Raw genomic sequence first — 21,834 nt, 5'->3', positions numbered from 1 at the left:
ATGTAATCCCAAAAAGCTCTCCCCTGTAGGCTGCCCTTCCAAATGACCCTTCACCCATGTCATTCTAGCCTGATTTCTTTGTGATTCTGCATGTTCCCCACTTGTATACAAGTCTATAGGTCCAGAGAGGTTCTAAATATATGGCTGGGCTCCAAGGAACTTAAGAACAGGGACCGCTAAGAGGAGGTTTTGATATTCAGCTTTATTCTCCCTGAGACTGGATCCCTCGACATAAACCACATGAGCATATCACCATATATGTCAGTGCTTTATTTAAGTCCTCTCTCCTCTTTCTGTGCACAAAGGAGGATCTCAGAAACATTTGATGCCCAAGCTTCTAAGAAAGTCTTTCTGTCGTTCTGCTTGAGCTGGTAGTTATCTGGCCATCCATATTCATTATCTCCCAAGAAGGAATAGTAATCTTCTGTCTTGAATATGGGGTTAACGACCAGACCTGGCCAGACTAGACACATGGGCATAATAAAGAAAAACTGACTGGCACACAGACGAAAAGATTAATTTACAGATAGACCTACGGATACACCAGCAGAACGACATACAGACACACAGCTGCATAGACGGACAGAGGGACAGACAGATAGTCAGACAGACACAAAGACAGACTTTCGGACTCACTTTCAGATACTAGCAGTGAGATTGAGAGACTGATACAGAGCTAAAGGCAGACAGCTAAACAGAGATAGAGAGACACAGACAGGCTTAAAGATAGACAGAGATACTTAACAGACCTGCAGACAGATAGGCAATAAGACAGGTCGACAAATAGCAGGGCAGACTGACAGTTTCGAGACACCCGTAAACTAGATGCCAATGCACTAATGAAGCAGAAACCCCAAATGTATTCATGTTTTTGCTCCATGTGTAGACCTGGAGAATATTAAAAACATGTCCCTCCTCTTTTTTTTTCTTCCTTTTTTTTTTCTTTAATTTGATTGGCAGACCACATAGAGCGGATGGGAGGGAGGGTTTGTGGTTGCTGTAGCAACGGCCTGCTCTTTGTAAAAGGCTACATTCCTGGCATCTGATGTGTCTGTGTCGCGATCGATGAAACACAGCCTGCAGGGAATGGAGAACGGAGAGAATGGGGCTTCTGCCAGGGCGATGACGACGAGGGAGAGAAAAGGAATGAGGAAGATGTGCGAAAGGGATGGGGAGATATGAGAATGATAGAGCTAGAGAGAGAGAGAGAGAGAGAGAGAGAGAGAGAAAGATGGTAGGGAAGACGTGCAGAGTGCAGCTGTTGCGTGCGTGCGTGCGTCCGTGCATGCTATGGCTCTTGCCCCATCTATTTAGTGAATGTGTCACTCACCTCAGAGTAAAAGTCTGTGTCTTGTGCTAATTGTCTGCTTACCTCTATGATTGACATTGAATGTGTTGCTATGCTTTTAGAGAGTGCTTTCTACAGTCTGTCTTATACTACAGTATGTCTCATTTCCTTAATTTAGTTTCCTTTTATTTGTAACATGATTAAATGACTACATCCACAGGAGGCAAGATGCATAGAATACCCAACAGATGCACTCATGTGACCTATCATCGAAACCCCCCCCCCCAACCCCCTCATTATTAAGTGGGTTTTCAGCCTTTCGATTGCAGTAACCAGGGTCAGTACTCGCCACCACTAGAACAACGTCCTCCTCGCTCTCTCAAACATACCAGTTAGCCTTCAACCTATTGTGCCAACGCAGTGATGAACGTTTCACATTTTGCAGCTGCTGCTAACCCACTCTGCCGAGTTTTCCTTTCATTTTTGGCAAGAAAAGGACAGTCCTTTAGGGGGAGAAAAGTGCTGATAGGCTCAGGAGGGAAAGGATGAAGAAGAACATAGGGAGAGAGAAAGAGATAACGACCACAGGTAAAGAATGAGTGAAGGTCTTGGATGAGCAGCAGGGGGAAAAGCTATGTTGGCAATAATGCTATTGTAAACAGTTTGCGCAGGAGAATATTGTGTATTCTAATGCATCCCTCCTGGTTTTTGCTCTGTGTCTTGCAGGGCTCTACCGTGATGGTGGTCTGCATGGGTAAGAAGCTCTGCCGTGACGGAGGGCAGTGTGGGCAAAAAGTCATGCGGCACCAGGCCCTCTACAGCTGCCACCTCCTTCTGGGCGGGGCTCTGGCACTTCTTCTCACTAATCCCACCCAAGGCTGCCCCGCCCGCTGTGACTGCAATGCCCAGAGCAAGTCGGTCAGCTGCCACCGCAAGCGCCTGCCCGTCATCCCTGAGGGTATTCCCATCGAGACACGCGTCCTGGACCTGAGCAAGAACAAGCTGCGCAGCATCACCCCGGAGAACTTCTCCTCTTTCCTCCAGCTGGAGGAGCTGGACCTTAGCGACAACCTGATCGGCGTGGTGGAGCCGGGCTCCTTCCGCTCGCAGCTGTCCTTGCGCTCGCTCACCTTCCGCAGTAACCTCTTGCAGCTGGTCCCCGCCGGGGTGCTTTCGGGCCTGGGAAACCTCACCCGGCTGGACCTCAGCCACAACCACCTTGTGGTGCTGCTGGACCACGGCTTCCAGGACCTGAGGCGGCTGGCATCCTTGGAGGTGGGCGATAACGAGCTGGTCTTCATCTCCCAGCGCGCCTTTACAGGCCTGCTGGGCCTCCAGAGCCTCACCCTGGAGCGTTCCAACCTCACCGTGGTACCCACCGATGCCCTGGCGCACCTGCACAGCCTGGTGGAGCTCCGTATGCGCCACCTGAGCATCGGCCTCCTCAAACCCTACTCCTTCAAGAGGCTACCGAGGCTACGCCATCTAGAGATGGACCACTGGCCGTGGCTCGACGCGCTCCCGCCTCTCTCGCTGCATGGCCTCAACCTCACCACACTCTCCGTCACCAACACCAACCTGTCTGTCTTCCCCGGCCCTGCGCTGCGCAACCTGCCCTACCTCACACACCTCAACCTGTCCTTCTGCCGCATCCAGCACATCCAGCAGGGGGTGCTAGGCCAGCTTCCACGACTGCAGGAGATGCACCTGCGGGGGGTGCAGCTAGCCTCCATCGAGCCCCTTGCTTTCCTGGGCCTTGGGGCGCTGCAGATCCTGGATGTGTCGCACAACCAGCTGGACTCCCTGGAAAGGGGCGTATTTGCTTCGTCCGTCAGCCTACAGACACTGCTGCTAGGGGGGAACCCGCTGGTGTGCGACTGTCGGCTCCTGTGGCTCCTGAGCGGGCGGAAGCCACCCTCGCTGCAGCTTGGGGATGTCCAGCCCGAATGCAGCACCCCTGAGCGCTTCCGGGGGAAACCCCTGCAGGATCTCAAGGAGCCGCTGGTGTCACGGTACGTGACCTGTACCAAGCCCCGGATTGGGCCCAACACCACCCAACTGCTGCTGGCCGATGAGGGGCAGCCTGCCCGGCTAAGCTGCATAGCAGAGGGGGCGCCGCGGCCCGCAGTGGCTTGGGTGACACCACACAGACGCTATGTCACAGCCAAGAGCACGGGCAGAGTGACAGTGCAAGCAGACGGCACCTTAGAGATCAAGGCAGCGGAGCTGCACGACAGCGGGGTGTACCTGTGCGTCGCCAGCAATCCAGCGGGCAACGCCAGCCTGTCGGCCTCACTGGCGGTGAAAAACATGGGCATCAGCGACAGATCGCTTTACGTCAATAAGAGCTCCAACTATCTGATGGACTCTAATGGCACCTGGGCAAACGGGACTGTCCTGTACAACATGACAGTTCCCATAGACCTGAAGACCATCATCATCTCCACGGCCATGGGCTGCCTGTCCTTCCTGGGTGTGGTGATTTTCTGCTTCCTCCTCCTGTTCGCCTGGAGTCGTGGGAAGGGCAAGCACAAGAGCAACTTTGACATCGAGTATGTGCCCCGCAAATCCAACGGGACAGCAGCAGACGTGACTGAGACGAGCGGACCCCGCAGGGTCAACATGAAAATGATTTAATTTTACAAGGACCATCTCATATGATAATGACAAAAAAATACAGTGCACATATCAATTGAAATGTTTCTATGATACAGTGGATTTGTGAAAATGAAAGTGATGTACCGATATAGTGGATATGTTGATATGAAGGTGATCTAGTGATACAGTGGACATGTTAATATAAAAGTGATTTATGAAACTGTGGATGTGTTTATATAAAATGATGTTATCATACAGTACACTGGATATTATACTATAATCGACATATCAATATGAGAGTGATACAGTGATACCCTGGGCCTGTGTTATGGTGGTGATGCGGTGAGTAATGATGTTGTAGACTAGTCATGACACCTAAGTGAGACAGTAAGTCACTGGGAGTGACAGGGGAGAAGTTGAGGTGACAGTGGAGCAATCATTGCTGAACCATGTGAAGAGTACATTGTGTCTAATATCTTCTGAGCTGCAGGATAAAAGGTGTGTGTGTGTGTGTGTGTGTGTGTGTGTGTGTGTGTGTGTGTGTGGTGTGTGTATTGCCTCTGTTGTGGTACAGGGCAATCATAAAGGATAATAGGGTCAGTCCAAAGTTGTTTTACAGGCCTTTGTATTTGTTAAGTCATTGTAGCAACAGTATTGTCACTGTTGAGTAAAATTTAATATTATCTATGTTTGTACGCAATGCAAATTTGCTAAAATCTCAAAACTACATCCAAGAGACCTGTTGCATAAATATTCTAACTAGGTTGTCATCCTTTGTTAGATCTCAAGATTAGGCAGAGAGAGATACAGAGAGCAAACTCAAGGAACATTTACACACAAGATATACCGTATACAAACTCAAGTGGGGTTTAACCTTAAAGCACCATAAAAACAAAATACACTTTTCCTGCTGAAGAATTACTAGCAGCCAAAGTATTGGTTATGACTGGGAAAAAGCCTCAGACAATACAAATATTACATTTAAACCCATTTTTATGATGTAATGAATCATGGGCAGATTTTCCTGCCAGCAAAATCCCCTCATATAACATAAAAGAAACAGTCAGTGACTAGACACAATAGCAAAGATTTACTGGCCAATATCCCTATCAGAACAGGAGAAATCTAAGCCTCAATGAATTATGGGTTGAATTTCCTCTGATTTTTCTTTGAACCCATTGCTTCAAGCTGCTGTGTCCAGAGGCACCCCCAAGGCACCAAGGGTTTACTGGTTGCTTAATTCATGGCATTGAAAGTTGTGGTAGATTCTTGTGTTTTTGTTGAAATGTTTTAACTGTAAAAAAATGATTTAAAAAATAAAAGGCTAAAATTAAGGGCAATTCTTTGTAATGCAGGGATGTTGGTGTCAACATATGGGATCCAGTTGTGATACAAATGTTAAAGGTATAAATGTTTTCATATGATAAATCTATGGGTATATTTTCAAAAGGAAATAAATCTTAATCATACAGCTTCATGAGGTGGTCAACATTTTGTGGTTTCAGTTTTGTAACCTTTACCATACATTCAGAATCTTTAGCAACATCATACTACAGCATACTATATACCCACCGGCTACTTTATTAGGTACACCTGTTCAACTGCTCAACGGTTCAGGCAGGTGGTGGTGGTGTAATGGTGTGGGGGATATTTTCTTGGCACACTTTGGGCCCCTTAGTACCAATTGAGCATTGTGTAAACGCCACAGCCTACCTGAGTATTGTTGATGTCCATCCCTTTATGACCACAGTGTACCCATCTTCTGATGGCTACTTCCAGCAGGATAACGTGCCATGTCACAAAGCTCACATCATCTCAAACTGGTTTCTTGAACATGACAATGAGTTCACTGTACTCCAATGGCCTCCACAGTCACCAGATCTCAATCCAATAGAGCATCTTTGGGATGTGGTGGAACGGGAGATTCGCATCATGGATGTGCAGCCGACAAATCTGCATCATCATGTCAATATGGACCAAAATCTCTGAGGAATGTTTCCAGACCTTGTTGAATCTATGCCACAAAGAATTAACGCAGTTCTGAAGGCAAAAGGGGGTCCAACCCGGTACTAGCAAGGTGTACCTAAAAAGGGGCCGTGAGTGTATACCTTAGCAACGTAGCAAATGTTTCTCATGAATAGATAAGAGACACAAACATATGGTCTGTAACATATGATGCAAACCAAGTGGACCAAGTAGAGAAATTGAGTCTACAGAGCTTAGAACCAGATGTTTCATTTAATAACACTGCTTTAAAACATTATGCGACCAGTCAACCTCTCAAAGACCGTGTATCTGACTCATAATCTGATATATGCAGCTGCTAACATGCTTATTCTTCTCCTGCAGAGATCTGTGTTAAGACTGCAACTTGGTGCTATCACATTAATGGTTAAAGTATTTCTCTCTTTGGAGTCTATACACTGCACACAGGGAATATTCAGGCAGATGAGATCAAAGTCTCACCGATGGGGCTTTTATTACTTTAGTTGCAGTTTCTCCCCAGCCTGGGAAAGAGGCTGCAGTAAACAATAGGGGGAAATATCACACGGATATATTACTGTCTTATTTCTGTAGGCCATGTTTCTCTTAGATGAAGAGGATTTGCTAATCAGTGCTTTAATGATTGGTACTAATGCAGGCGCCTAAGTGTCTGTGATTCATTTGAGACCGTAAAAAAAAAAAGCTCTGTTTTGCGATCTGGTAAGGAAACATTATGTTATTAGCTTTATTTTATGCCTGTAATTAAACTTGGTGTCTCTTCACGGATTAGAGTGGGTAGCACTGAGCCAACAGTGAAATGAAATGGAAAATATTGTGGAAACGTTCCAAAATGGTTTCTTAAAAGAGATTCTGGGGTGTTTCTACAAGGCCATACAAAATAATATCACCCACATCACTAATGATGTCCATTCCTGTTTTAATGCAGCATGGCAGAATGATGTCCATAGTTTGCTTAAAATTAGCCCCCAAGCTCACCATTATCTTCCCATTTAACCCGGCATGGGTATAGTCTGACTACCACCCTGCTTCCCTGATGCAACTCTCCTATTAAAACAAGGCTTGTGGCAAGTGTCAAGGAGGCGCAGACTGTGAAAGATGAGAGTAATAAAAGGATAGAACTATCACGTCACATCACAGTGTTGACGTCGTCGTTTATCCAAGTGTGGATTCACACACAGATGAAGAGCCCTAGAGGCAGAGTCGGCTGGCATGACATCATCAAGACTCTTTTCTCACTCCTTGAGCCAATTAAATCAAGATTCTCACACTAATTACCTTCAGCTCAGAGACTACAAGGGCCTCCAAGAGCGCAACGTGTGTAGCGAGAGACAGCAGGGCTTGCCCCAGGCTAAGGGTGTGATTTGTGCTGGGCTGCAGAGATCTACAATCACATTAGGGATGTCCTCTTGGCTTCGATAGGAACACACCCCACCAGTGAGTGTGTGAGAGCACAAGGGCCTGTAGGTAGCTGATATATATATATATAAAGACAAAGGGAGAACGAGAGGAGAAGATGAACACAAAATTAGCATAGTGATAAAGCCCTGCGTTAGTAATATGACAGTGAAGCATTTTTTTTTCTTTTGGCTCCATACTCCAAATGTTTGGTACAGATTCTGAGCGTTTGTTTGAGGGTATTTGTGTACATACTGGTTTCAAATGACAACAATTTTTATACATAGTCCCTCAATTTCAGGGCACCAAAAGTAATGGGACAATTGGCTTCACAGGCGTTTATGGTCAGGTGTGTTCTGTCACATAATGTTTGCAGGCATAAGAGAGAGCTGTCAATTTCGAGTATTGATTCTAGGCTTTGCATTTGCCTTTGGAGTTTGTTATTGGTGTCTGTCAACATGAGGACTAAAGTCATGAGGAATAAATGAAAGTCAAGTAAGCCATTATTAGGCTGAAAAAAAAGATCAGAAACAGCCAAAACCTTAGACTTACCAAAATCAATAGTTTGTAACATCATTAAAAAGAAAAAAAACCCACTGGTGAGCTCAGCAATCGCAAACAGGCTGGTAGGCCAAGGAAGACTTCCACAGTGGATAAATGAAGAAAGCTCACCATAATTGAGAAAACCCCCAAAACAATTGTCCCACAGATGACAAACACTCTCCAGGAAGGAGACATACAAGTGTACAGAAACATCTTGTCAGCTCAAGTGCAAGCAAATGCCTCCAAATTCATCATACAGGAAGACAATGACCCAAAACATACTTCCATAGCAACTAGAGAGTTTTTCAGGTCCAAAAAGTGGAAAGGTCTCAACTGGCCGAGTCAATCTTCAGATTTAAATCCAATTGAATATGCATTTCATTTCCTGATAAGATTTTAGGCAAAAATACCTCAAAACAACCAACAACTGAAGATGGCTGCAGTACAGGCCTGGCAGAGCATCACCAAAGATAACGAGCGTCTGGTAGGGTCAATGGATCGCAGACTTCAGGCAGTTATTGCATGAGTGCTTAATTTGGACATTATATGAATCTGTCCCATGACTTGGTGCCCTGAATAGGAGGACTGTGTATAAAACGTGTTGTCATTTTTAAATGGTGAAACCAATATGTACACAAATACCATCAAATAAAATATGATAATCTCTTCTTTAACCTCATTGTAATTAAACTTAGAGTTTAGAGTTAAAATAATTGCTTCACTGTCCCATTAATTGCACAGGGCACTGTAGATGAAGATGTATACATATTTTTTAAATTATTTTTTTGCTGCACTGCAGTTAGTCTCAGAGTTTTAACATATGAATGATTAATTAGTGAGTATGACTTTCTGCCCCCTCCTCTCCTTCAGACACTTAATCACGGTGGAAGAAAAGCAAAGCTAGGTTCTGATTTATTCCAGCATTAATTCTCCTTAGATCTATCTTGAAAGCGAGCTTTAAATAGGCATATTGAAGTTTTTTCTTGCCTGAATAGCCTTTTCATGGAAGGCTCCTGTTTATAAATCACAAATGTATTCATTTGGTTAGACAGGATACATATACTATATTTTGATGCAAAAGGTGAATTGGACCTAGTTTCAGGGGTCAGTATATTGAAACTATAGCACTATATATAGACTAAACTACCAGATTATTTACAAAGAAATTATATGATACAATAGGTAACATTACTCAATAATAACCTGTACACTAACAACCTAACCTAGGCACTGTTCGTTACCAGGTAGTTACCAAATGTGGTGAATTCTTTGAAGTAAGTAACAGAACATGCCCACATAGAATCTAGCTATATAGTAAACATGGGAATCCTACATGGGAAACCGAAGAACCTTTTTCTGTAATAGAGGAAATCTATCAATCAAATGTATTTGTATAGCACTTTTTACATAGACACATGTCGCAAAGTGCTTCACAACAAAAACAATACTAAACAACATAAACAATAAATACAATATAAACAATATGATCTAACACCAAACCATAGACTCCCAAAAAGCAAGCCTTGCCCACAGTGGCAAGGAAAAACTCCCTGGGAGGAAGAAACCTCGAGAGGAACCAGACTCCAGGCGGGGCCCATCCTCCTCTGGCTGATCAGGTGCTGAACAGTAAACTAATGTGGAATGTAGTGTAGTGTGGTGCAAGAGTTCATTGTGAAGGGCAGCTTCCTGGTGGGACCCAGGTGAGCAGGAAGGGTGGGAGCGGCAAGGACCAGGATATAGGCTGGCATAGACTCAGCCTGGAATAATTCAGGAGCTGGAGTCTAGTTTTGAGGGGCTCAGAGCATCTTGGGGCAACCTAACCCTAACCCTAACCCTCTGACTCATAAGCAGAAAGAGGACAACACAAGATTAGAGACTGTTAAAAACGGAAAAACTGATACATTAAACAGTAGGAGAGAATCAGCATAAAGCAGGTGGCCTGAGGTATGCCTGCACTGGGAGGGCCTACAGCCAACAACCATGCACGCAGGAGCCCACCCACCACTGAATGAGAAGAAGGACCCGAAATCGGACTATAGAGCAAAGTGCTACATGCAAAACAGCTATAGTATTCCTCTATTCTAATTATGGTTGCGTGTCAGACAACAGTCAAAGCAATGAGGCAGAAGTCAAGCCCTTTAGCGGATGGAAAGGTCATTGTAGTGCCTAGGGGGTCATGAGTGCGAATTAGAGAGAATGAATGACTACGACCCAGAAGGTGAAACAGAATTACCGACCAAATTAAAAAGAACGCAAAGGAGATAAGGCCAGCAGTTATTAGCAAATGTAAATTTTAACATTCACCCCATGTTACCTGAAGTCCAAGGCAAATATCAGCAATGTTGAGTAGTTTCTCTGCTGTGTCCATCATCTGAAGCTAAGCAGGGTCATGCCTGGTCAATACATGGATGGAAAACTGGAAAACTGGATAATTGCATCTGGAGAATTACATCAGCTATAGAGGCAGAGGATAAGAGGATGAGACATTAAACCATGGTCCTGACTCTTTGCGGTCACTAAAGATCCCATGGTACTTCTTACAAGAGTAGAGGTGGTAACCCTGAAACCATGGTAACCTTATCCTGGATAAAGTTCACAGCACTATTATGGCTCCCCAATTATACCCCTGTAATAAATGAATCAAATTCACGCCACTGTGCGATCGCTGACATGTGGTGAGACCAATCTGGCATATAAATGGCCATATAAATAGCCAGATGGGTATATTTTTTCCAACACACCAGGGGCCCTTTGCTACAGGCTATAACTATAGTGCCTAGAGTTTTCCCTGGTCAGGTCATGTGATCATGAGAAACTCCTGAGCCCTAATCATCAGTATTATCGCTGCTGGTCTTTTGGACACTCCAACACTAGATTCCCTATCTGGCTGAGTGATAGCTTGCTGTGTGCTTCTGGTCTTGTCTGTCTGGTAGTCTACTAATCCAAAATCCACAATTTGTTGGATTGTTTGTTCTGCCAGTGTGGAGTTGCTGTGCAGCCGTCGAAACGGATTCAGTCCAGCTGAGAAGGGATTCTTTGAAGTTTTCGGTTTCTAACCACTACAGAGATACTTCTTTATGCGTCTCATTTGAAATCATACTGAGGGCTTGGATTATTATTATTGTAACCAGGACCCATAAATTTCCCCTTTGAGATTGGCAGTTGAGCCCTCTCGAGGAGTCTGTGTAAAAGTGCCTATCTTGAAAGAGCAGTGTTGATGTGATTTGTGCTCATAACAGCATGTCCTCAGCCTGTCTAGTGTTTTTTACTTTCATCTATCAGCAACTCAACCATGGTCATGGATTCCACTATGCCAAGATTTTTAGATGTCCAGAAAAGATTTAGGCCTGGCTTAAGCACAAGGGAAGGATTGGAGAGAGGGGGTCTGAGCAGAGTGATGTTGCCCCAAGATGCTGCTCTGACGTCAGTTTTGTATTTTCCCTCTTGATAATACTGGTCCTAGATGTATGGGCAGAATTACAGATGTACAGCTTACCATGGCACTTGTTTAAAGAACAATTAACTCTCCTCTCATGAATGCATCAAAACTTAATTCCAGGTAAATTCACAGTTATTATAATCCTGTTTGTGAATCAGACACTGCCCAACACGCAAATAGTATTCATCTTTTGCAGCTAAAATGACATAATCAGTCTTCATTATTCAAGACATAAATAATTCGCTAGAGGGCAGTGTGCACCACTGTGTGCACGTAGTAGATGACGAATTAGGAAGTGATGAAGTAAAATGCTAAGCAGAAATGCTAGCCAGCTAATGCCAATGTGTTACGTGCCATGGGAGCTACTACAACCAAAATAAGATGACATTTTAGTGAGTAACGTTCACTTACTTTTATTTCAAATGCATATAGTAAATTGCATATTTATACCTGCGAATGCCAGTATTTATAACGCGTTTGCGAACATGATTCACTAGCTAGCCGACTTGCTATGTAGCTAATGACTAATGTTACCTATCTATATTGCCAACTAGCTATACTTCAAGATCCAAAATCTACAATTCTAATACAGTGCTGAATATTGATGATGACAGCACATTTCAAACCATTAGTTGTCTACTTTAGTTCACCAGCAAGCTCTATTTGATCATTTGGCTATTTTAGCTAGGCCTATGTTCCCTCTTCGTGATGATGTTTTGATGGGGTTTTGATGTTTTTTTTCCTACTGTCTGTAGATAGACTCACTGTCAAGATTATATTGCAAAACAGTGAAACCAGTTCAGTTCAGTAAGCAAATCACACATTACTACAGCTGTCAGTTATTGATATTATCATTACCAGAAGTTTAAGATGAATGAGCATTGCATTGGTACTGAGACTCAATAGCCTCTACTTAATGATACAGGTTGCTGAAAGTGCAGACTGTTAGGCCTATATACCTTTTTACAGTAATAAAGTAAATAATGTGGCCACAGGACTTTCAAATATAAATAATGGTTAAATGTATAATCAGTATAGTCACCGTGGACGTGTTTTGGCATCAAACCTAAAAGCCAAGACTCTACAGCACCCAAAGACACTTTAATCAAAACAGAGCTTTATTTACGAGCACGCCTTTTTCTAGATACCTTTTTATCCAATTTCAATTTCATTGAACCTTCTCTCTCCTCATATTGCAGGTTGAACCAAAAAGAGTTAGACAAATCATATCCTAACAGCCAGGCTTAGGCTTGGTCACACTCAACCTCAACTACCCCTTTTTCATACGTCAGTTAAGATGTCTGCCGGGTGCCCACCCCAGTCCCCAGCTGTAGCTAAGACAGAGGTGACCGTGGAGGGCCAATGCCCTCTTCTCGCCGCCACCTTCGCCTACTGGGACAACATCCTTGGCCCGCGGGTGCGCCACATTTGGTCTCCCAAGTGCAACCAACCGCTACACTTGAGCGATGGCGAGGTCACCTTCCTGGCCAATCACACGCTGAATGGGGAGATCCTGCGCAGTGCAGAGTGCGGCGCGGTGGACGTCAAGTTCTTCGTACTGGCGGAGAAGGGTGTCATCATAGTCTCGCTCATCTTCGATGGGGAGCTAAAGGGCGACAAGAACACCTGTGCCCTGTCCATCATCCTGCCGCAGACGGAGTTGGCGTTCTACCTGCCCCTTCACATCGTCTGCGTGGAGAGGCTCAAACACATCATCCGCAAGGGACGCATCTGTATGCAGAAGGTACAGCTACGGCTCTGATATAGATTGCCCCCATCATTGCCCTTGTTCAGCTAAAAACAGTTTTCCCAAATGGTCAAACACTTAGCCTGTTGGGGCTCTAGACAGGGGTTTGTTCATTTGGTGGATGACAAGTAAATTGTTACGGCCACAACTCAAAGTTGTAAGGAACCACTGGCCTGTAGAACTCACCAGGGGCTCTATCTGTCTGATCCAGGGACATCAAAAAAATGTTCAACAGCTAGGAGCACCCAATATCAGTTCCTTTGCTCAATACATTTGCACTAGTTATAGCGAAAGAAAAAGCACTATTGAACTAACTTGCTTTACAGCCCACAGAATCCACTCAAACCCCCACTCTAGCCCCCACTCTTTGAGGAAGCTGCTCGATACCCCACAGTTTACTGTCTACCTGACAGGAGTTTTAAAGGTGCACCATAGGGATGCAAATTGTTCTTGTAAATATGTATCTTTTAAATTACTTCCGGTTCAATAAGAAAACATGCAAGAAACTGTAAGCCTATGTGTTACACAGAGCTCATTTTAGCGATACATAAAATCAGCTTTGGCAAAGATTTTGATTTGTTTCGAAATGAACTGGAAGTGAAATGAACTGGATAGCTACTGGACTACAATTTGATGGCACACTTCAGCTTTGTATATGTGTGAATAGCTATTGCCTTTTGGGGCACTCATGAGTAAGGTCTTGTCCACACCTGCCACTTAAATTAGACTTCTGTTATCTGAATAGGATGAACATCTGACAGGTTGTCAGTGTTAGGATCCGGCTGACCTTTCGCTAGGTGGACGAGGACTCATTTTGTACTGATTTCTGAGAGAAAGGTCCTCTAAATGTGTGTCCTTTTGGACAGAAAGGGTCACACTAGGGTTGGGCTGATATATTTGGAGCATATTGTGATATTGATCTCTTACAGACTGCACATTAGTTTGTGAAAGTGCTTCAAACTCCAGATATATGCATAACTACAAGTGAGGCGTCCCGCTGTTTTTGCAAGACAAAGCACATTTTAGCAGTTTTTCAAAACACCAGCCATACATGCTACAGTGTGGTTCGGCCATTTCTGGCATGGCTCGAGCATACTTCAGCAATGAACGATATTATCGTATCTATATTGTGATCATTTCCAAAGTAATATTGTGAATAAGAACATTCTGATATCGCCCAACCATACCTCACTCCAAACATCTGTAATATACCTACTCATTTCGGATCCTGTAACTTGCATGTTTTGTTGCCATATGCAGGGCTACAACATAATTTCTGTGCTGACATCAGAGATTGTCCCCATCATGGAGCTACTGTCCTCTATGAAGACGCACAGCGTCCCTGAGGATGTAGATGTGAGTATCTGATCCAGTCACGCACCGTACAGTTGCTCAAACTCACTGTCATATCAGAACGCCCTGACTAACATGACTATGTCTGAAATGAAACTAAAAGTTGAAATGAAACTAAAAGCTGAAAAGTGTCCACTTTTTCCTCACTGTGGGACAAGAAAGATAGCAAGACTTGTAGTTCTGATTAAGTCATCATCTGTGTATGATTTTGAAATCCTTATTGTACATTGCAACTACAAGTAGGCTTGCAGGGTTTTCCATGGGATTTGACAGGGTTCAGATGGTGACCAGGTGGTCTATGCGTTTTATGATGACTGCATTAGCAGCATATAGAGCAGTAGAGGCTGGTGGAGGCAGAAATCGGACATTCCTTAATCTATTCCATGCATTATAATGAGCCTGTCCTCCGATTTCCATCTCCACTGGTATAGAGTACAGAGGCGCTCATGTACTTCCTGGGTCCACTTTCAAATTGCGCATTTCGCCATAGGCATTGTATGACTGGCGATTTATAACATTTTAAAACATGAACCCACCCATTCAACTTCTGAGATTAATCACAGATTTTTGTGTTCTTGAACTTTTAAAGTTATGAGACAGTTCGAACTGTGGTCTATTTTTTCTTTTCTTTCAGTTAGCACATTTTGAATATCTGGGAAAATGAATGTGGAACATTCGTGTGGACCCAGAAGTGACGTTGCTCCTCGGTACTCTATTGGCAATTTGGGACATTTCCTCTTAAGGTGGCTTGGAAAGTGATCCTGGTCTGTGTAGGGAAAACCTAGGATATATTCAGTCAGTCGAAACATTCACAACGTTTCATTTACATTTACATTTTAGCAATTTAGCAGGCGCTTTTATTAGAGTACGTAATATAGTACATATTGATTAATTTACCAATTTAATTTGTCAATTAAAAACAAACATTATTTTATGCCACAAAAGTGTAGAATAAAAAGATAATAATAATAAACCCTCCTGAAGCCCTGGACGTTTTTGTTGAAAACCAATGACCCTCTGTTTGTTCATGCTGTGTTAGATCAAAGACACAGTCCTAAATGATGATGACATTGGGGACAGCTGCCATGAAGATTTCCTGCACAAGTAAGCTATGTGATATCAGGAAATTGAGACTGATGAATAACTGTCTATGTAATGTATGTAATGATGAGTAATGTCTCTATACAAGAGAAATGCTCATACTGCCTTTGTGTGGAGGCTCTAATTGCCAATAATATGCGGTTATGAACCCCTGACAGCTCTGGTGAAATATAATTAGCTTAGCATCTTGTAAAGATGACAAATAGTCAAAGTCGTAATTCATTCGCACAGTAATTAAGCTGTCTCACAGTTGATACTGTAGTCTTTGACGCCAAGAGAGTGATTTATTAAGAATTATATTAGAATATTTTTAGATGTATAGTGAACGCATGCCAGATACTACACATACACTAGGACCCAGACATTCCATTGTGTTGTAGTTTTGAGAAATAATGCCCGAACAACAATCCCTCATTCTTGTCATTAATAAGTAATGCACACATATTGCATGGCCTCTAACCTGCTCTTGTGTGTGTTTGTGTGTCAGGGCAATCAGCTCTCACCTCCAGACCTGCGGCTGCTCCATGGTGGTCGGTAGCAACCCTGACAAAGTCAACAAGGTACCGACAGGCTGCCAATACCCTGCCGTAAACACATGTACACATTCTCTTTGTCTCTCTCTCTCTCTCACATACACACACACACACACACACACACACACACACACACACACACACCTCTGAATCTGCATCAGGACTTCTAATTCATTAACCTGCTACCAGGAATCCTATTCCCATCACTGATGTCATATTATAGTTTTGCAAGGTGTTTTGTGTTAATTGGCATCCCTGTGTTTTTTTCCTCCTCTAGATAGTGCGCACACTGTGCCTCTTCCTCACCCCTGCTGAGAGGAAGTGTTCCCGCCTCTGCAGGGCTGACTCCTCCTTCAAATATGACACAGGCCTGTTTGTCCAGGGCCTCCTCAAGGTACCTTCTCATGACACAGCAACAGATGGATCATGGTTAAGGCCGGGAAAAATTCTTGACCATATCATATAATTAACCTGTAACTCATAGTTTATCTTCAAGGCGCCTCTACATGCATTTCCACACCACAGTCCCGACTCTTCCAGTTTTCCTTCCACGCACACAGTAACAAAATTATGCCAAGAGACATTGTCCAGAAGCGGCAGTTTGTTATATTACTAAACAGTAAGATGCTGGAGAAACTTAAGTATGGTCTTGATAATTCATGCTTTTAATGGCGGTTTCCCAGGCTAAATCTAGACTAAATTGCATTTTTAAACTGGACTCACTAAAATTGCATTTCTCAGACATGGTATAAAATAGACTCTTTCAAGACTTCTGTTAATAAGGTTTAATAAATCAGATTTCCAGAATCAAATAGCTAATCCAGAACTAAGTGAGGTCTTAAATTAGACCTTGAGCGGGTAGGTTTAACTTCAGTTTTGTGCAGTTAGTCAATGGCAATGTGAGCATCTTTGTTTCATCTGTGTTGAAGTCATGCAAACTGTAGTTCCATTTTTATTTTACTTCGCTTCTGTTGCAGAATCATGCATATTTCTCTCAATAATGGTGTGTTTCTACACAGTTAGTTAAAAAAAGTTAGTTAGTTAGTTAAAAAAACCGAACAATTTTGACATGTCTTTACATTTCCCTCCATTGTTCGGCCTACTCCTGACTTAATTCAAGCTCTGCTTGTGAGACCAATATGTCATGCGACAGATGGTTCCAGTACTCTCCATGACAAACAATTGCAATTTGTGCATGTTTTTGAAGCAACCGCACACAGACCATGTGATTAATCCTTGCTTATTTTAGTCAGGGACTCCATAGTCCATAGGGACTCTTAGTCACTTAAATAAATTAGTATTCAAATGTAAAATAACGACAGGAACATCTACACTAACACTAACTTGTTAACATAATATGCTCGTAAATAGAATACAACTGTGAAAGGTGTCACTGCTTCTTGATTCTTTGCATTATATTGGAGCAAGTAAGTAGAAGTCAAAAACATAAATATAAACACTAAAAAAAGCAGTTTCATCATAGATTTTGAATCGTCTGACAGTATGAATACTGCATATTAGTTCATGAATGGACTTTATAAAATACATTTTGATCAGCCTTAATTTTTTGATCTGAATTCCTACCCCTGAATTCCTATGTTATCATTTTATTGAATGAGGGAAACATTTAAACCTGGTTTTCCTCATATCTAAAATATTCCATTTTAGGAGTGTAACATGCAAATGTAATGTTAATGAGTGTTTTTACCAGGATCTCAGAAATGATCACATAAGGTCATAAACTACCAGAACGCCAGTTTCACATTGTGACACCCACAACCCCTCTCCTCCTGTAAGGACTCCACAGGCAGCTTCGTCCTGCCCTTCCGCCAGGTGCTGTACTCACCCTACCCGACCACGCACGTCGACGTGGACATCAACACGGTAAAGCAGATGCCGCCATGCCATGAGCACACCTACAATCAGCGCCGCTACATGCGCTCGGAGCTCAGCACACTCTGGCGGGCCACCAGCGAAGAGGACATCGCCCCTGACACAGTCATCCACACGGACGAGAGCTTCACCCCTGACCTGTACGTTTTGTTGGTGTGTTTTGTTCTGTTTGTCTGAAATAGTCTGATTTTAATTTAGCTGGATACATTAATTGGCTCTCTCCTGTAACCTCATTCTTTGTTTATGGCAAGGTATTTGACCTATGGTAATTGATTACAGCATGGATGGATAGCAAGATATTATGTTACTCAATGTTATCACTTGTAAACTACTACAAATTCACTCTCTCCTCCCAGGAACATTTTTCAGGACGTCATGCACAAAGACACCTTGGTGAAGTCATTTATAGATGAGGTAAGACACTGGCAGATGTAGCACATTTGGTACTATTGCATTGGTTCCAGTGTGCTGGACAAGCTTAATTAAGTGTTTTGTACTTCAAGCAGGAAAAGATACTATTTCTAGCCAGGTCTATGGTAAGGTTATTTTGGTCAGTGCAAGCAACTGGAAATTGTCACAAGCTAAAATGTTATGATGCAATGGATCTGACTCTTGTTTCAATTTGATCTGTCCCAACTGTTCGGCCCTGACGAATCCTTTGGCTGACACGGTCTTACAGTGAATGTCCTACTGTGCTCCCTAGGTGTTCATGTTGAAGCCGGGCCTCTCTCTGCGGAGCACCTACCTGGCCCAGTTCCTCCTGCTGCTCCACAGGAAGGCACTCACATTGCTCAAGTACATCGAGGATGAGACGTGAGTGGGGGGAGGCAAAGGAGGGTATATATACCATCTCACTATACCTGAGATGTGGTGTTCTGTGTCCCATAGTATTTGCTTTGTTGCCCCCTCAACCCCCCCCCCCCCACCAATAGTATATGATAACCGTCTGAATTCCCCCACAGGCAAAAGGGAAAGAAACCATTCCGTTCCCTGCGCAGTCTGAAGACAGACCTGGACCTGATGGTGGAGGGAGACCTGAATGTCGTCATGGCCTTGGCCGAGAAGCTGAGAGCAGGATTGCACTCCTTTGTATTTGGAAAGCCCTTCTATACCAGTGTACAGGAGCGAGATGTGCTCATGAGCTTTTGACTTCTATACTCCTCGCTGTCTTCAAGGCGCATTGATTTAATATTTGTCATGTTGCTGGTCAAGTTCAAAGACTGCCCATTTGTTTGTTTATAGAATCTAAAAATGTTTTTGCTGTGCAACAATGGTTGCTAGGAATTTACATAGGAGTGTTACATAGATAAAAACATCACTAACTTACACAACAACACAAAAGGACATGGTACAATACTCACAATACACACACTATCCATAAGTGCCATACATATTGATTAATCAAATGGGTGTAAGTGTGTTGCAGTAGAAAAAAGAAGTACTGTGAAACTGCTCATGTGGCTGAAGTAGCAGGCAGCATTGACTACAGTGGGTGCATTTATCAGTTGAATTTCTGGGGCTGTTTTAATTCCTATCTGAAAGAACAGGGCATGATTTTTATAGGATATTATGAATTCAAAGTCTTACAAATAATTTGCAATTGATGTTGCTGTTCTCATTGTCAAGTTGTAATGTCCAATGTCTTGCATTGATTGAAAGCATGATTCTTTAGTGTCTTTGTCGCCTGTGACTGCTCTTCATTTAATTTTTGCACATAGTTTGTACAGCATTAGAATAACAGACTTTGCCCTCAGTTTGGGGTTCAAATGATATCTGGGAGTGCCTCCACTGGATCTATTAATTGACTGACTGCAAAAGCCATTTCCTTGTATTAAATAGCTGTGAATCTCCTGTGTAACTCAGAATTTGCACAGGGGGCAACTTGCTGTATTCTTTAACTCAAGCTCATTGCAATTGAGTGTACTGTATGTACTGCATGCCAAGTTGCTTTTGACGTGATGTGTATAGAATGATCTATTAATGTGATGTACCAAGCCATATGAAACAGTATTGTCTTGTTGTAATTGTTTTTATTATTATCAAAGATTAGGTTTGATAACATCCTAAATGTATGTTAATACATTGTAATTTCATAATTTCATGCGTTAACTTTTAACTAATCTCAGTGGCCTTAAGAATCCACTTCTTTTCGCACATAGGTTTTCAACGGCTAATGATGTGGTTGACCCCACTGGCCTTCACAAAGGTCTACTAAAAATAAATACATTTGTCAATATTTTGTCCAAATCATCCCCCTCTCGCAAAGAATTGTGTAATTTTATGAAAAGTCATACCAGAGGTATGCACAAGATGACTGATGAAAATATATCAAATATTATGTGTTAAATTCTGTGCTATCTCTTAGGGAAGTAGACTAAAGTAGACTAAATTTGAATTTTCAGATTGACACTAGAGGTGTTATAGGGACAATCAAAGTTGGCATTTTGGAAAAATTAGAAAATAACATTATGTATTGTCACCTGATTGTCATAATGATCATAGGCTATACAACCCATGTATGTTGTTACTACTCTACTAAAGACAGCACTATTTTTTACATTCACCATTACTACTACTTGTTCTACTAAGATAGAAATAGCCTACTATACTTTTAGCCAGCTGAAGCAAGCCCACATGCAGTCTGAATCATATTATTCATTTTAAGGCCAGGAGTATGGTTGTCTGAAGGATCCCATTTAGCATCTACTGTACAATAGTTTTTTTTATTGACAAGAATCATCAATACAAACAATATAGTACAAAAATATTGACATTGAAATACATGAAATTAGGATTTGTTCCCACTCATCTACACATCTTACTGGACACTTTCAATAAAATTGCATTTCTGAAAACATTTCAGATTTATTAAAAATTAAAAACTGAGAAGACCTGTTTGCATATATCTACACACCCTTTGCTGTGGCCCTCCTAGAATTAGCTCAAATGCCAAACATCCTTCAACAAGTTACTTAATAAGTTGAATTGAGTCTATCTGAGTGCAATAATGATAGTTCACGCCCTTTCGAATAAATAACCTTTTCTTTGTAGGTTCCCTCATTTGAATGGGAATCAATTATACACTATGTTGAAACTACAAACTGAGCTGATGGAGAGGAGCAAAACTGCTCACTAATGCTACACTGAAGCATTGAAAGACTTGAATGGCTGGGAGGGGAAAGCACAGTGGATGAGACAACATCATCCCAGCCACTCTACAAAACTAGTCTACAGTATATAACAGAGTGGCCAGAAGGAATCCCTTAATTAAATAAATTCATTTGAAATCCAAAGGTTGTTGGAAATAGGTTGCTTGGCTTTTACTACAAAGCATGCAGTTTAGTGAGCATCCAGTACACGCATCACCATTTCCGCACCATCCGTCATGTGAAGAAAAGTAGTAGCTGCATCATGTAACGGGTATACTTGTCATTAGCAGGGACTGGGGGGTTTGTCATGACCAAAAGACATTTTAGAAATGTGTTGAGTTTGTTATGACAGTCTGATCAACACTGTGTAATTTTATTCATGTTCAAATGAGGACCCATCAAAGACAAGGGTATTCATTCCAAAATCACGTGAACTATTATCATTGCACTCAAATGGACTCAATTCCACTTATTTAGTAACTTATTGAAGAAATTTTCGCATTTGAGATAATTTTAGGAGACCCACCGCAAGGGGTGTGTAGACTTTTGCAAACAGGTCTTCTCTGTTTTTCATTTTTATTTTATAGATAATTATATTTTATTGTCTTTCAAATTAAAAGTGTCCGGTATGCTGTGCAGGTCAGTGAGAAATGTAATGTAGGCAGCAAACAGCAAAAGGTGAACATTTTGAAAGGGTGTGTAGACTTTATATAGGCACCTTACTTTTCAACATACACAAACACTCATCACTATACAGAGACAGAATTAGTCAATTCACATCATAGATATCA

At 42.5% G+C, this 21,834-nt stretch overlaps 2 protein-coding genes across 2 annotated transcripts; both read left to right on the top strand.

Annotated features, from left to right (window-relative positions):
* Window positions 1-2,066: 2,066 nt before the first annotated feature.
* On the top strand, window positions 2,067-3,925 carry lingo2b (leucine rich repeat and Ig domain containing 2b; the record flags this gene model as incomplete). Its single annotated transcript, XM_083684058.1, has 1 exon — window positions 2,067-3,925. Exon 1 carries the CDS (start codon window positions 2,087-2,089, stop codon window positions 3,923-3,925), a length of 1,839 nt encoding a protein of 612 aa, XP_083540184.1. The 5' UTR covers window positions 2,067-2,086.
* Window positions 3,926-11,564: 7,639 nt separating this feature from the next.
* Window positions 11,565-20,144, top strand: c9orf72 (C9orf72-SMCR8 complex subunit). Its single transcript, XM_083683190.1, has 10 exons — window positions 11,565-11,659; window positions 12,467-13,011; window positions 14,275-14,370; window positions 15,407-15,471; window positions 15,956-16,028; window positions 16,279-16,395; window positions 17,799-18,034; window positions 18,251-18,308; window positions 18,598-18,707; window positions 18,857-20,144. Exons 2-10 carry the CDS (start codon window positions 12,565-12,567, stop codon window positions 19,041-19,043), a joined length of 1,389 nt encoding a protein of 462 aa, XP_083539316.1. The 5' UTR covers window positions 11,565-11,659; window positions 12,467-12,564; the 3' UTR covers window positions 19,044-20,144.
* Window positions 20,145-21,834: the final 1,690 nt, after the last annotated feature.

The sequence above is a fragment of the Argentina silus genome (genome assembly GCF_951799395.1).
Source record: "Argentina silus genome assembly, chromosome: 13".
NCBI classification, from domain to species: domain Eukaryota; kingdom Metazoa; phylum Chordata; class Actinopteri; order Argentiniformes; family Argentinidae; genus Argentina; species Argentina silus.
This window is presented reverse-complemented; position numbering and strand designations above follow the sequence as displayed.